Genomic DNA, 14,794 nt, shown 5'->3' with positions numbered 1-14,794 from the left:
AGGCAGTCTCCACAAGGGCCGCATACGACATCACCATGAAGCAATCGGAGGAGGATCCCACGGCCAAAGCATGTGTTCCGACCAAAGTCAAGATCTTCGCTCGGCTGATCTTCCCTGAGCACCTCAACTCCCATACCAACCTCGCCTTCAAAACATCGTCAACAATGTCGACCGTTCATGTTGCTTGGACGACATCGAGGACGCCGACCACATCTTCATCTCATGCCCCTACTCTGGTAGGATTTGTCAAGGGGTCGGCACCACCCCGACCTCCTCCATCCATGAGCTGCGGGACTACTGCCTCTCGCATAGTCGCATTGCTTGGATCACACCCTATGGCCCTTTGCTCTGTTGGTGGTTCTTAAGGAAATTTGGGATGCACCAAAATGCTAAAGCCTTTCGCCGTGATGGCCTTCATAGCTCCGCCATGCTAAAGAAGATCATTGATGACCTAGACCTATGGTCACATCACATCTCCAAGCAATAATGCGACAAGGCATCTACGCCTCTCCTCTATTTATAGAAACATAGTTGAAGAAATTACATGAATGTCATTGGCATTTTACTAGTGTTGCTTTTCCTCTAACCCTACTGGTATTATGGTAATTACATAGGAGAATATTCCTAGTCATCCAGCATATTCCTTTCGGGTTTTAGTAATTACAATACTACTCCCTCATATATCCGTATCTAGACAAATCTAAGACAAGAATTTTGGGATGGAGGGAGTACTCTTGAATCATCGGATGTACACTGTGATCTTAAGGCTGTGTGACTATCACAGTCTGATGAACAAGGGTCTCGTGGTTTTGTACCTCTGTCGATTGTCATCCTTCAAACAGGGCAGAACTACCAGTGTTCAGAACAAGTTCAGACGAGCTCTCAGGTATGTTGACTCTGGCATTTGCCATGCACTGCATCTTATCCATGACAGTTTGGTGCAATACAACACCACCAATAACAAAAGAAGAGATACAGGATTGAGAGCATACTAGCAATCAAGAATATAAAACTGTCCTGAGATAAAGATGTCCTGAACTGGAACTGAATCTCAGGATCAAACGAACAGACTGGAAATGGAAGAGCAAAATCGGAAGCGCATCGACCACAAAATGGTCGGCTCTTCATGGATTTGACACAAGATTGGCTGGAGGTAAACTGAAAACAAACGCTAATACTAGTCACATTGTAAAACCAGAACATGTTTCACATATTCGCCTACTCTGTAAAACTCCAAACACAAACTGTCTGATCCAGACTCCCAAGATGAGCACTATTATTTGATGAAGGTTCTCGTGATTTTGTGACTCTGTCGATTGCCATCCTTTAAACAGGGCAAAACAACCAGTGTTCAGAACAAGTTAAGACAAACGCTCTAAATTTGCAATGCTCTGCCTCCTATCGGTGCCAGTTTGGTGTATAGTTTGGAGATGAGAGTGGGAAAAGAAGGAACATCCTGGTACCTATGGTTTTCTTCTGCAAAGACACAAGTAAGAAACAACAACACCAATAGCAGAAGAAGAGATGCATCAAGAGCAGGCCATTTCTACTTAGCAGTTACCAGCAATCAAGACAACAAAATAGGAAAAAGCTGAGAAAATATCTAAGATGAGTGCGTGGATAAGAAAGAAATGTCGATGAAGCACTCGGAAATTGAGGGACCAGAAGACTCTTTCATTACATGGTTACATGATATGCCACACGATGCAAGTATGCAACCACCCGAGTTAAAACTGTCCTGAATTGGAACTGAGTCGCAGGATCAATGGACAAGCTGGAAAGGGCAGAGCCAAATCTGAAGCAAATCCACCCCAAAATGGTCAATTCTTCAGTGGACTTTACACAAGATGGCTACAGATAAACTGAAAACAAGCGCTGATAGTAGTAACATTGTGAAATCAAAATATGTTTCACAAATTCACCTACTCCATAAAACTCCAAACACAAACTCTCTGATCCAATAACATGTAAGTAGATCCTGAGTTTGCTACATGTTATAATGTAAGCAGCAGATAAATGCCAATCTGTTGTTATGTCATATATTGTAAATTGTAATGCATATACTGAAGTAACCGGAAACAGCGGAAGCAACAGGCCATGAATTTAAGTACAACTGTAAAAGGTTCAGTAGCTTCCTTCCATGTTATTTTGAATTGTTTCTCAGGGGCAAAAAAGTTGATTCACCACTGAATATTACATACATCGTTAAGGGCAAGAAAGCTGCTTCTTTGAGTGTAAATAAGCAAACAAGCAACTGTTCAACTTTTCTGAATTTACATAGAACTGAACAAACTGACTTTATTATCTATCCTCCACAAACTGACACTGTAATGATCACCAACCTTAATGATGATGGGTATGCCCCCAACATGAATTTTCTGCGCCATTAACAGAATACAGGGGTAACCGAGGATCTATGCTGTGACAATACACTGTACACCAAAGAAGTTTGGCTCCTGCTTCATGTGCTACATCTCTGATTCAAATCCAATGTTCCAAAACCCTTCGGGTGTCAATGGAGGGGCATACCTGTATCTGTGTCTAGACACACCATCATGATGCTCGCACCTCATACTTGTAGCACCATCACCATTTACACGGCCATCAGGAAGCACAGCGTCATAGAACTTCTTGCACTGCTTGCATTCAACACCTTTCAGATTCGCCCGATCAGCTTTCTTTCTTACAGGTTCTGTATATTTGAAATCTTTATTCGGTGGATGGATTGAAATTGAGCTTCGCTGCTTCGGAACTGGTATGTTGTTGAGGCCCTGAGCGACAATATTGATGTCTTGAGTCTCATCATCTGAGTTATTGAAGTCCATATCTTGGGGAGGAGGGGCAGCAAGAGCTAGTGCTTCTTCTCTAGTTGTAGGGTTCCTGATCGTATTTTTTACAGCCTCCAGAGGAGTATCAAGAAAATCATCATGTGGATCAACAACACCTGGTTCCTTACGCACACGAGTTTCCCTCCAGTGTAGACTTGGGCGGGTGAAACTAGATGATGCCTCTGTCTTTGAAGTGCTAGCACCACTCTTGTGCGGAGGGTTAGTTGCATGAGGTGGTAAACAAAGGCGCGAGTTACTTAACACGCTCCTGGCAGAGGTAGCATTTTGGGCCTTCGCACGTGAACTAGGAGAATTCTTTTGGTCTTCAGTCTTAGAAACTACCTGAATGCTCTCATTTTTCGTGTCCTGGAAATCTGAAAATCAAACAACTGAGATGTTAATAAAGATACCGAATCAGTAAACTCCTAAATATTTAAGACATATGCATGTCAGGTGATAGGATTGACAGAAAAGAGATACTAGAAAACTGACATTTATCAGGATATAATGCACCATTGATCATATTTGCACAAAAAGTACAGATCCTTGTATAAGATTCTTAAATTAGAGCGGCAATTTGGAAACAAAAGTGTGATACTGGATAAGAAAACTCAAGTAGCTCTAGGAGTCTGGAAATCAAACAAGTGAGTTGTAAACATAGATATCCAATCAGTAACTCCTATACATATTTTAAGACACGTCAATGTTATGTGGTAGGATTGACAGAAAAGAGATACTGGCAAATTGACATTCATCAGAATATAATGCATCATTGATCATGTTTGCACAAAAGATATGGATCCTTATATTGTTCTTAAAGTCTAGCAGTAATACAGGAACAATACTGTGTTAGGAAAACTTAAGTAGCTCTAAGAATTTGAGAAGTTATGGGGCAGTACCTTTTAGCTTTCTCTTACTTGGAGGACTTCCAGAGGCCTTCCGGTTCACAGGGGACTTGGAGCCTTCATTCAGGTCAATCCTGGAGCCTTCATTCTGGTCAATCTTGGAGCCTTCATTCTGGTCAATCTTGGAGCCTTCATTCTGGTCAATCTTGGAGCCTTCCATCTCCGCAATCTTTCCAAGAAGATAGTTGTGCTCAGACTTGAGATGCTTGTATTGTGTCGTCGCGTGATTGAATTTATTCTGCTCAAGAAGAAGATCCTTATCCTTCAACTCCAGCTGCTGTCTCAGCCGCTGATGGGCCTCCCTCTCCCTTGAAATCTCAGCAGACTTCTCCCCAATCTCTCTTTCGAGCCGACGAATCACCTCGTCTTTCTCCATTTCCTCCTCCAATCTCCCCCTCTCCCTAGATATCTCAGCAGCCTTCTCCTCAATCTCCCTTTCGAGACGGCGGATCACCTCGTCTTTCTTCATTTCCTCCTCCAATCTCCCCCTCACCCTTGATATCTCAGAATCCTTCTCCCCAATCTCCCTTTGGAGCCGACGAATCACCTCGTCCTTCTTCATTTCCTCCTCCAATCTCCCCCTCACCCTTGACATCTCAGCATCCTTCTCCCCGATCTCCCTTTCGAGCCGGCAGATCACCTCATCTTTCTTCATTTCCTCCTCCAATCTCCCCAGAAGATGCTTCTTCTCGGCATCGTGCTCCGCAGCCAACCGGTCGGCGTTCACGAGCATCCCTCGCATCTCCTCGAGAGAGCTCTCCAGCTGCAGCAGCCTATCCTCCGCGCGCCGCTTCCCGCGGTTGAGCTCCTCCAGCTGGCTCAGCAGGCCGGCCTCCCTCTGCCGCCACTCATCCTCGGCCTCCCTCGTGGCGGTGGAATCGGCCAGCCGCGCGTGGAGGAGCTTGGACTTGGCCTGGAAGTGCGGGAAGATCTGGCTGCAGAAGATGAACTCCATCTGGGAGACCCGGTCCTTCACCTCCTGGATGGTGGCCACCAGGATGGTGCTCATCCCGGTGATGTACTTGAAATCGTCCGCCGCCGCGTCGGCGCCGCAGTCGGCGGCCGAGAAGCCCACCGCCTTGCCCTCCATTTCGGCGACCAGGGGCGGATCTAGATGGTGCGCCGGGTGGGCGCCCGAATTCGTGGAAACTAGGAGTGCGGCGGAGGGCCAAGGCGACGGAGGGGGGCGCCGCCGTAAAGAAGGGCGGCGGGGAGAGCGGACTGGGGTTAGGGTTGGTGGCGTGGTGGGGAGGGGAGGGGATGGATTTGGGGGATCTCGAAATTTTAGAGCGCGCTTTTTCAAAACTATTGTTTCCGGCGCTTTGCCTCGAATTTTGGAAAGTGACCGGAGATGTATTTTGGTTTATGGCACTTTGGTGGTCTTTTTTTCTGGTAGTACAGTATAGAGGTGGGTGTGGGCTATTTGGAGAGGGCCAACGCAAATTATTGGAGAAATTTATTTTGATTGACACAATGTTTACCAAATTTAATAATTCTAAGCATTCATGATTTAGCTTGAGTTTATTGATGTGAAGCATACAATTACGCATTTCTACAACTATGGTTTTGCACAATTTATTAGTTATGCAACTTCAATTTTTCTTTTATGTTGTACCACTTGATCGGCGTAGGAATAACTATTATGTCAAGCGACTAAAAGCGCCCGCGTAAGCCTGCTGTTAAAAAGTCAACAAAAATAACTAAAAATTGTCATCTTGTATTTGTTTGCCAAAGCTCACACAATCAGATGGCCAGCGCACTGCAACTTACACTCTCATATAAGACGCCCCTTCACTACAGTCCATCTACAAAACTTGCGCGCCTACGCACCACATCAATGGTAAATATGCTCCGTCCAATACCAAAATCAAGTGACCAGGACCACACCACATGGAATCGATGCTCGCGAGAAGAAGGCGCCTTTGGTAGATGGTCCACAACGCTGGCCTCCGGCCCGGCACCGAGGAACGCCTCCAGATGGTCCTGGAGGCTGCCAAGATAATAGGAATCGTGGATGCTAGCTTCGTCTTTTACTTCAACGATGTCGTCATTAGCTTCCTCAAGAGGTTCAACATCCTCGTGAAGCTCGTGGACAACATCATCATACAGCTCAAGCCCGCACGTCTAGGTTCCACGTTGCTCGTCGGCCTCCATAGTGATAACCTCTTCCACACATTGGTGTCTTGCGACTGTCCGCCACACACCAGAGAATGTCCACTCGAGGTCACTCTCGTCGCGTAGCGCCTCGCCCTGCAAGACAACATCAACTTAATCATCCATGTCTACGAGAAAGTCATCCACGAGGACCACTATGAGCCATAGGACGATGCTAGGACGTTGGCCTTCTTTGACTACAGGGCAATATGTTCGCATATGCATATTTAGTCCTACCCTTGTAAGCACCGCTGAATCAGATCGTCATCGATATAATCCTTAATACATCGCATTCTCATTTTTGTCGATAAACACTAGTCAAACATGCTCATTTACCCCACAAAAAAACATGCTCATTTCACTTGATAAACGTTGGTTGTCGTGGTTATAATAATCCTGTTGAAAGTTGAGTTGGAGATTTGGAAAGTTGTGAATTGACTTAGTGAAAGGGGACAAGAATTCAAGTTGATGTGAAACAAACAAATGGCAACATCAAAAAATATCAAAACCATTTCACAAAACACCCATAACTTCTATAAATATTACAAAGAGGTCCTTAAGGGAAGTTTTTTATTTGGGCTGTTACACAAACCACCTGAATATGAAACACTCCACCCCCTCGATTTGTGATATCCCCTTTGAATTTGCCATCCATAAATCAAATAACCACCACCCCCACTCCATGAATTTGCCATCCCAGTTACGAAAACATGGTAAAAATATCACACATGTGGCAAAATCCACCCATCCCAGGCCATGTGTGGAAAACGTCTAGCATAGGCAAAAATCACATTGAAAAGTCCACAAAAATCACATTGAACTTCACCATGAGTGTGCATTACCCCGCAGCCACGGCACAACGAAGATGCGCCAATAGATTTTGGTAACTTTGGCCCCCAATCGACATGCGCAACCGTCCATCCGGTTTTCAACCTCGTTTCACCGCGTTGCCGCCTCACCCGGACCACACAATCAAAGCAACACAAAAAAATGCAACCGCGATCACTCCACCCCCACCGCGAGACCACCGATTTGGACCACGACAAGCCTTGGAGGCCACTTCGCTACAACGATGCTGGCCAAAATCAAAACACATGCCCTCGTTTATGTAAATCCCTAGTTGCGACGTCACCTCACCGTGAAATTGATGAGAAATGACTGGTCGTTGTAGCACACTGGGCAATCACAACCCCCCTCATCCCTAGCCTCACGAGCAATCATGAAACACTTCGCCCGTGTACATCAAAGAATGGAGGAATGGCACGACCGAGAATGATGACTCTGGCACCGACAATCGACGACGCGTGAATCACTAGCAAGATGGTGAATAGGCGCACGAGATGCCAGAGCAGGCATAGGGCGAGACGGGAAGATGCGAGTGGGCTAGGTGGGCGACGAGGGGAGGCTGGGGGTTAACGAGGCAGTTCGTGCGGCTGCCACCACGAGCATACAGTTGCAGCCACTGATGTAGCGACACACCCATGAGCCAAGATGGGTGAGCCTCATCCAACGGCTCATGGAGCATTCGCGCTGTTGGGTTTCGCCGTGCAAAAACTTAAGCCAAAGGCACATGAGTGACTTATTTTCTTCATTTATATTTTTTTTCCTTTTTCTTAGGGTTACATCAAAAGATAGTCGTGTGCATGTATATATACACACAAAACAATCCTAACAGGACACTAGCCTACTCAAACGCCAATTCCGGTATGAGAGCGGCAACAACGGATAAAGATTACTTCATAGCATGTCGTTGTCTAAAGATTATTTTTGCATTGGATCTACTTTCATCGACAAGGTCAGGGCGACTCCAAGATGAGAGTGGTGCCCAGACGATTCATTCTGATGGCGTTAGTGGTCGTTCGGTGGTCCAAAGACTTTGATGTATTTTTTATCATGTTTGTGATGCTTTGTATTTTTGGAGAACCTTTATAATGGATCTAGATCCTTTTCGGAAAAATGGAAATTACTGTTAGTACATAGCGGAGTAGCGTGTCGGGCGCGATTTACCATTTCGACAGAATGTTGTAGCACATCGGTCTACATGCGACCTGCCCCACCGCATCGCGGGGTTGTTCCTCGCCACCGTCGTGAAGCTTCCACCGCGTCGCAGGGTTCTACATCATTGTCGTCGAGGACGACGACACTTGTAGTGGTACGTCCAGGCTTTTCCGACCATCTTGATTGCTCTGCTCCCAAGTTTGCCCCCTACTCTGACCCCTGGCTGCATTTTCTAGCGGCGACTGTATGCGTGCGTGTGTAGGTGAGAAGGCTCTCATGAAGGCGGCTTTCAGCGGACTCATCAACCAGGAGGAAGAACTCATAGTTCTTTGCACGAGTGATTCTGATCGTGAGCAAGATCGAGAACGCGAGCTTCAAATGGACAATCTAGAGGAGCAAGAAGTCGCGGTTCTTCCCCTTCATGGTTCTGTCGGGCAGAAAGATGAACAAAGCAAGTTTCAAATGGAGGGGCCAGAGGAGGAGCAAGAAGGCATCATTCATCCCATGAATGATTCAGCCTACCAAAAAGATTAAAAACGTGAGCTTCAAATGAACAAAGCAAAGGAGCAAGAAGTCATGGTTCTTCCCATTGGTGATTCTAATTGCAAGCAAGATCAAGAACGTGATCTTCAAATGGCCAAACCATAGGAGAAAGAAGGCGTAGTTCATCCCACGGGTGATTCTATCTGCCAAAAAGATGAATAACACGAGCTTCAAATGAACAAAGCACACGAGACAAAGCCTGTTCCTCTTCCAATTAGTGATTCTGATCGCAAGCAAGATCAACCACGCAAGGTCCAAATTGACAAAACGTGCGTGGTTGTGCTTCCCTCGGATACCTCTATTTGCCAGCAAGATCAAGCATGCGAGATTTTCTTTTAACTATGTACCTAAAAAAATCCTTCGGGGATCTGCCTTGGGCTGAGGGGGGCACATGCCCCTCAACTATGCACATAGTGTTGGGGAACGTAGTATTTCAAAAAAATTCCTATGCACACGCAAAATCCATCTAGGTGATGCATAGCAACGAGCGGGAAGAGTGTGTCTACGTACCCTCGTAGACCGAAAGCGGAAGTGTTTAGTAACACGGTTGATGTAGTCGAACGTCTTCGCAATCCAACCGATCCAAGTACCGAACACACGGCACCTCCGCGATCTGCACACGTTCAGCTTGGTGACGTCCCTCGTACTCTTGATCCAGCTAAGGCCGTGTCACACCCTGATTTTCATGCCACTACACTTAAGCTAACAATCATGATAGAATGTGGTTTGACAAAAACTTTTGAGTGTTTTGGACCTTGCCTTGATTGGATTTTGTTTGTTGTTTGCAAGTGCTCTAAAAATCAAATAAATCCTCCAACTCTTATACTCCTTCTCCTTGATCCAAAACCTTGCCCAATGATCATGCCATGTGTGTAGGACATAAAAACAATTTCTTGCAAAAATATTTTGGCCAAAAAGAATTTTATAAATTAGGTTTTCCAAAAACCCCTGAATTGAGACTTGAACTACAAGTACTTAATTAAGGGTGTGAAAAATCTTTCAAAAAGTATATTTGAAACCTTTTAGGTATAGGGCTCCCATAAACCACAAAAATACAATTTTAAAAGTTATTTTCCTATTTTATTTAAAGGATTTTTCTTTAGGCCGGAAATGGTCTTTAATAGGTTAAAATTATTTTAATGCTTTAAAAATATTTGGGAAAAACCTAGGGAAACTCAGTGGACATATATTATCCATATATAAGAATATAAGAGTTTCAACACATGGTCATGTTCAAAATATGGGTCAAATCCCTCAAAAACCCTTTCTGGATATTTCAAGCTTTTGAAATATTTACAAAGGAAATATTCCCCAAAATTCCAAGAAAATTCTAGAATGTCACATATGACATGTTTGATGATCTTGCCAAGTATCATGTCATGGAGAATAGTATAACCCCATGAAATCCCCTCAAAACCATTTCTGTCCATTTTGAAGTTTGAGCAACTTTACATTGCCAAACATGTCCAAATGTTCTCAAACCTTGTGAACATGCTCAAATGGTCTAATTATTCATCTAGACCCAATGGCACAAGTTGGAGAGAATGTTATCTTGCTCAAAGTGCCCCAAAACCCTTCCTGTCCAGAACCAAATTTGAACAACTCTACATTGGCAACTTTCTTGTTTTGATCTCAACTTTCGTGGAAATGTTCATAACCTCAAATGATGACACTACACTAAGTGGTGCATCAAGGAGAATAGATTTGCGTGACTAAATCTTGGAAAGTCCATTTCTGCTGATTTCTAGGGTTTACAAAAGTTGCATCGGCAACTTTGCCCAAATGATCTCAGAATAGGTGGAAGGACCTAATTATATGTTCCATTTCACCCTGTGGAGTCTCATGACAAATGAAGTTCATTTGCTTACCCAAACGAGCATCAAACACCTTCTGCCACTTTACCAAAATTCCATTTTGACCTCTTCCACTAATCTACATGGCCTCAACTTTTTACCACAGCTGCCCTAGGTCACCTCCTACCTCCAGTAGCTCCCCCTCTTCCAAAGCTCCATGATTGATGGGGTAAAACCCCATCCCCCCCTTTGGACAGCCATTGTTCACCTCTCTCTCCACCTCCCCTCTCATCTAGTGGCTCTCCAGGGCACCCAAGGCCACCACCCATTTGTTTACTCCTCCCCTGACCCCCTAGACACTAGTGGCCACGCCCTGGGCGCCAAAAAGATGCCAATGCCAGCCATATGCGTGCTCTGGAGCGCGCTACAGTGCACCAGGGCACTGTAGCCGCGTCCTGCCCGAGGCTTCTGACCACCTAGGGCCTTCCCCTTGTGTCCCCCGAGGCCGCCTCGGCGTCCGGGACACGCAAGACGGTCGGCCCCCTCCTCCTTCTCTCTCCGGCGACCTCTGACACGTGTGCCCGAGCGCCGCTCACGTCTGCCAGTCGCCGCACTCATGCGGGACCTCCTCGAGCTTGCTCTCCTTCTCCTCTCCCCTAAGAGAGCCATGGACCACGCCCACGAGTACCCCAGGCACGCACCAGAGCGCCCGTTTGGCCTTTGGCGATGCCCCGGGCTGCGGTCATGAGCTCCGCTCATGGTGCACCTCGGCCTCGCCCTATATGACCCTCCCGACCTCCTTCAAGGTCACCATTCAATTAACCGCCCCAAACACTCTCCCGGACCCCTCTCCTCCTCTCCAGAGCCGCTCCGTCGCTTCCCATGGCCGGAGCCGAGCCGCCGTCCATCCCCAAAATTCGGGTCGTCCCGACCCTCTCCTTCCCCTTGAACCATACCATAGGACCCCCATGGCCCCAAGGAGCCTCACCCGCACATCTGTCATTCCTCCCCGTGCCTGCCTCGCCATTCCCATCCTCGTCGTTGCCGGTCTTCGCTATGGCTGACGCTCCGCCCAAGTCTGGCGCTCCCCGCGTCCAACACAACCACCTATGGGCGCGGCGTGGAACGGGGCATCCGCCCAGACCACCGACCTGGCCCCGGGCGCAACAAAGCGGCCGGAATCGTCACTAGCGCGCTCGCCGTCTGTCCCCTGCCTCTGCCCGTCGGGAGGAAGAAGGAGGAGGCTGGAGAAGAGAGAGAGTTGGTGCGGGACCTGCAGGTCAGCGACGTCGGCAGCGGGCCCCACCCGTTTAAGTGGAGACGGTTTCCGCTGTTGCCGTCTCCCTCACGCCGAGGCGTATAGGGATGAACCCACCTTCGACGCGCCCCCCTGCGCGCCTGCGGCCGAGCCGCCGGGCCGGCCCAGTGGCGCCCTGCCACTAAATCTCGCCCGGTGCGCCCAACCGCCACCCAGATCCGGCCCATTTAGGTAAATCCTTTGTCTTTTCCTTTTTCCAGTCAACTTCAAAAATCCATAAATAATTCAAATTAACTCCTTTCTAAAATCATTCCCTACCACAGGGTGCTATTGTCACATTTTTACAGAAGCATTTCCTTCACAAATATTTATCAAATCCTATTTTTCCTATTTCTGTGATGTACTTTAGAAAATCACAGAGAGCTCAAATTTGATCCAAATGCCATGATTCAAATTCCTAGGTGCTTCTAAGTTCATAACTTAGCTTATGAACATTTTTATTAATACTTTTTGTCCCACATAAAATAATGAGCCATTTCTTCATATTTGTCAACTTTGCAAATTCATAGGAAATTCATTTGAACTCCAAATCCAGTGAAACCAACTCCCAGATGCTTCTAAAATCATGGTTTGTTAAATGGGTGCCTTTGCTCATTTTTCAAAAAAATATATTTCTGTACACTTCTTGCAAATCCATAAACCCCTTGATTCCATCGTATCAAAATGTTTAGAAAAATCCGCTGACCAAATTCCAATGAAACCACTCTGGTTAATTTTCATATAACCAGAGATGTCCTAGAAAAGTAAAATCAATATTTTTAGAGCACTTTTATTTTCTGCCTTGTTGTGTTGCTTATTATGGTTGCTTTCGACGATAGTTGACGAAGTAGACGAAATGCTCGGAGTTGGACCAGAGATATTTGAAGACCTCGAAGACTTTGTTAAAACAGGCAAGCAGCCCTTTGACCATGTCTATGAAACCCTTTTTATGCATGACATATAGCATCATATTGTTGTTGCAACGGAATCATGATGAGGTGGAACCACTTTGATGGTTTGCCTCCGTTACTTCCTCGTTTATACTTGCATTGTGCATGACCCTACCTCCTTATGAGGGTTATGCCGGTGGGAGTAGATAGGATACTAAAGTAGTTGCTATGCAAAAAGGGACGGGAATATGCATGGTGATGGAGACATAGTATTTTGAAAAGACTTTTCAAAAACCCCCATCGGGTGCCACTTATGCCCGGGGGAGATGATGAGTTGGGTAACCACTTGATGTCGAAGTGGTGTACCGAGGAAAGCGTGTGTGTTGTTTTTCAAAACGGATTGGTTTAAGTTGCGACCGTTATTCCAACCTTACATGCGCAACCACTCTACCCTTGTATGGGAAAGGGCATTATTGATTACCTAGGCCGATACTAGCTTGGAGCCCGCATTACTAGTGACGGGAGAGTTGTTGGTGCGCTCTCTCGGGACGGGGTCGTGCCAGGTAGGGCGGCCATGACTGTTTTCACAAGGCACCGGATACACCGTTGTGTCCCCTCTCGGATGTTACGATCTCGAGTGAGTCTTGTATGATGTGCATCGTGAGGATACGGAACAACGAGTGGACTCCATGTTAGTGTCGTCTAGGGGAAAATAGTGATCGGGTGCTTACCCCAGGTACTTGAGGTACCGTGGGTCGTGGATGACATGGAAGTTCCCCAGATCTTGTGGGTAAAGTGTGCAACCTCTGCAGAGTGTAAAACTATTCGAATAGCCGTGTCCACGGTCAAGGACAGTTGGGTAACCGCTCGTGGGCTACGTCCACATGTTTACAAACCAGTGTATGTGTTTGGATAAGTGGGAAGAACTACTTGGGTCAAGTCAAAGGACTTGACATGATTGAGTTGGGTTGATGCCCACTCTATTTATGTTGATATCTGTAACCTGTCCTCATGGTTACTTGAATTCTCCTGATGCATGTCTTACAAGTTGTTGAACATGTCATTGCACTCAAAACTAGCTTTGTGCAAAAAAATTACCTATATCATGCATTGTTGTATCTTGAGCCAAAACATGGGTTGCTTGCGAGTACATTCAAAGTACTCATTGGCTTGCCACTGGTTATTTTATTGACCAGGCATGAAAAAAAACAGGATATGATGAAGAATACTTCGGTGACGAACATGCGAGCTAGGACGCTTCCCAGTCAGAATGCCTGTAGATTTAAGGCAGATGGCTTGGGTCCAAGTTGTTATTGAAGATTTCCGCTGCGATGATACACTCAAGACTTGACCATAATGGTCCTACTTGTGTAAAATGGTATATATGGATGTAAGACTCTTGTTATTCAGCTTCTGTGTGTTCAGTGAGCATTGATCTCTGGGATCACTGTACACGTGCATTCGGTTATCTCGACTTATGAGTCGGGGTCCCCATAGAGCTGGTATCAGAGCCATCCTGACTATAGGAAGCCTTAGTTAGCATGGTCGTTAGTTAGGGCAAAACTATTTCCAAAACTATTACTAGTTTTCAAAACCACCTATACTTCTCTTCCCTTCTCAGTTTTTCAAAAAACTAAGGTATACTTTCGTTATTGATCTCTTCCCCTTCAAAACTATTGCAATGGTCGCTAGCACCCTCAAGCCCCTGACCACAGGATTCCTTGTAATCCTCGAAGGAGTACACCTTGCCAAACACTCACCCACCTCTTCTGAACCCAAGATTCGCGACACCACAACAAGATGATGCCAACAGAAGATACACCTTTGAAGAATGAGGACATGAAGACCCAGATGATGGTGACACCTTTGAATTTTCCCCAGGATGATGCAACCTTGTCCTATGACGATCAAGGTGTAAGATATGCAAGACCATGATAGACATCGCTAATAGAGCAATCATGTCCTTACCATTGTTGTATCGGCAACCACCGGTGGATGAGAACCTCGCCATTTGGCCCGCCTCACTATAGTGAGTAGGAAAACAATTCTCTTCATCCCCCGCTCTTGGTGTCGATGTTTTCATCAACGTAACCGACATGTTGGACCTCTACTATGCCTTGTTAATATCATTGCATAAGGGATTACCTACCTGGTACCGTCGACGCCTTAGAAGGCAAAAGGGGTCGTCATGATTAAGAAGACAACAGAAGACCGAGTCAATGCCTGCTACGAGGAGCCACCTTCACCCCATCACTTCAACAGGCGAGAAGTTGTTGAAGAATCTTCAGGCTCAACCCGGATTGTTTCATTGAACAACTACAAGAGACGTAGCAACACCTGAGGAAAACCCAAAAGACTGCATGAGGCACGAAGTAAAGCACGACTA

General features: G+C 46.1%; 1 protein-coding gene across 2 annotated transcripts; it reads right to left on the bottom strand.

Moving 5' to 3' along the window:
• Positions 1-2,108: 2,108 nt before the first annotated feature.
• Positions 2,109-4,988, bottom strand: LOC119267348 (protein gamma response 1-like). Of its 2 annotated transcripts, XM_037548724.1 has the most exons (3): positions 3,863-4,988; positions 3,728-3,814; positions 2,109-3,202 (listed from the first exon to the last, which is right to left on the bottom strand). In XM_037548724.1, the coding sequence occupies exons 1-3, from the start codon at positions 4,821-4,823 to the stop codon at positions 2,469-2,471; spliced, it is 1,782 nt and encodes a 593-aa protein (XP_037404621.1). In that variant the 5' UTR covers positions 4,824-4,988; the 3' UTR covers positions 2,109-2,468. The 2 variants fall into 2 exon arrangements, with proteins under 2 accessions (XP_037404621.1, XP_037404620.1); XM_037548723.1 differs by having other exon boundaries at positions 3,728-4,988.
• Between the last annotated feature and the right edge of the window lie 9,806 nt (positions 4,989-14,794).

This window comes from Triticum dicoccoides, chromosome 3A (assembly GCF_002162155.2).
Source record: "Triticum dicoccoides isolate Atlit2015 ecotype Zavitan chromosome 3A, WEW_v2.0, whole genome shotgun sequence".
NCBI classification, from domain to species: domain Eukaryota; kingdom Viridiplantae; phylum Streptophyta; class Magnoliopsida; order Poales; family Poaceae; genus Triticum; species Triticum dicoccoides.
This window is presented reverse-complemented; position numbering and strand designations above follow the sequence as displayed.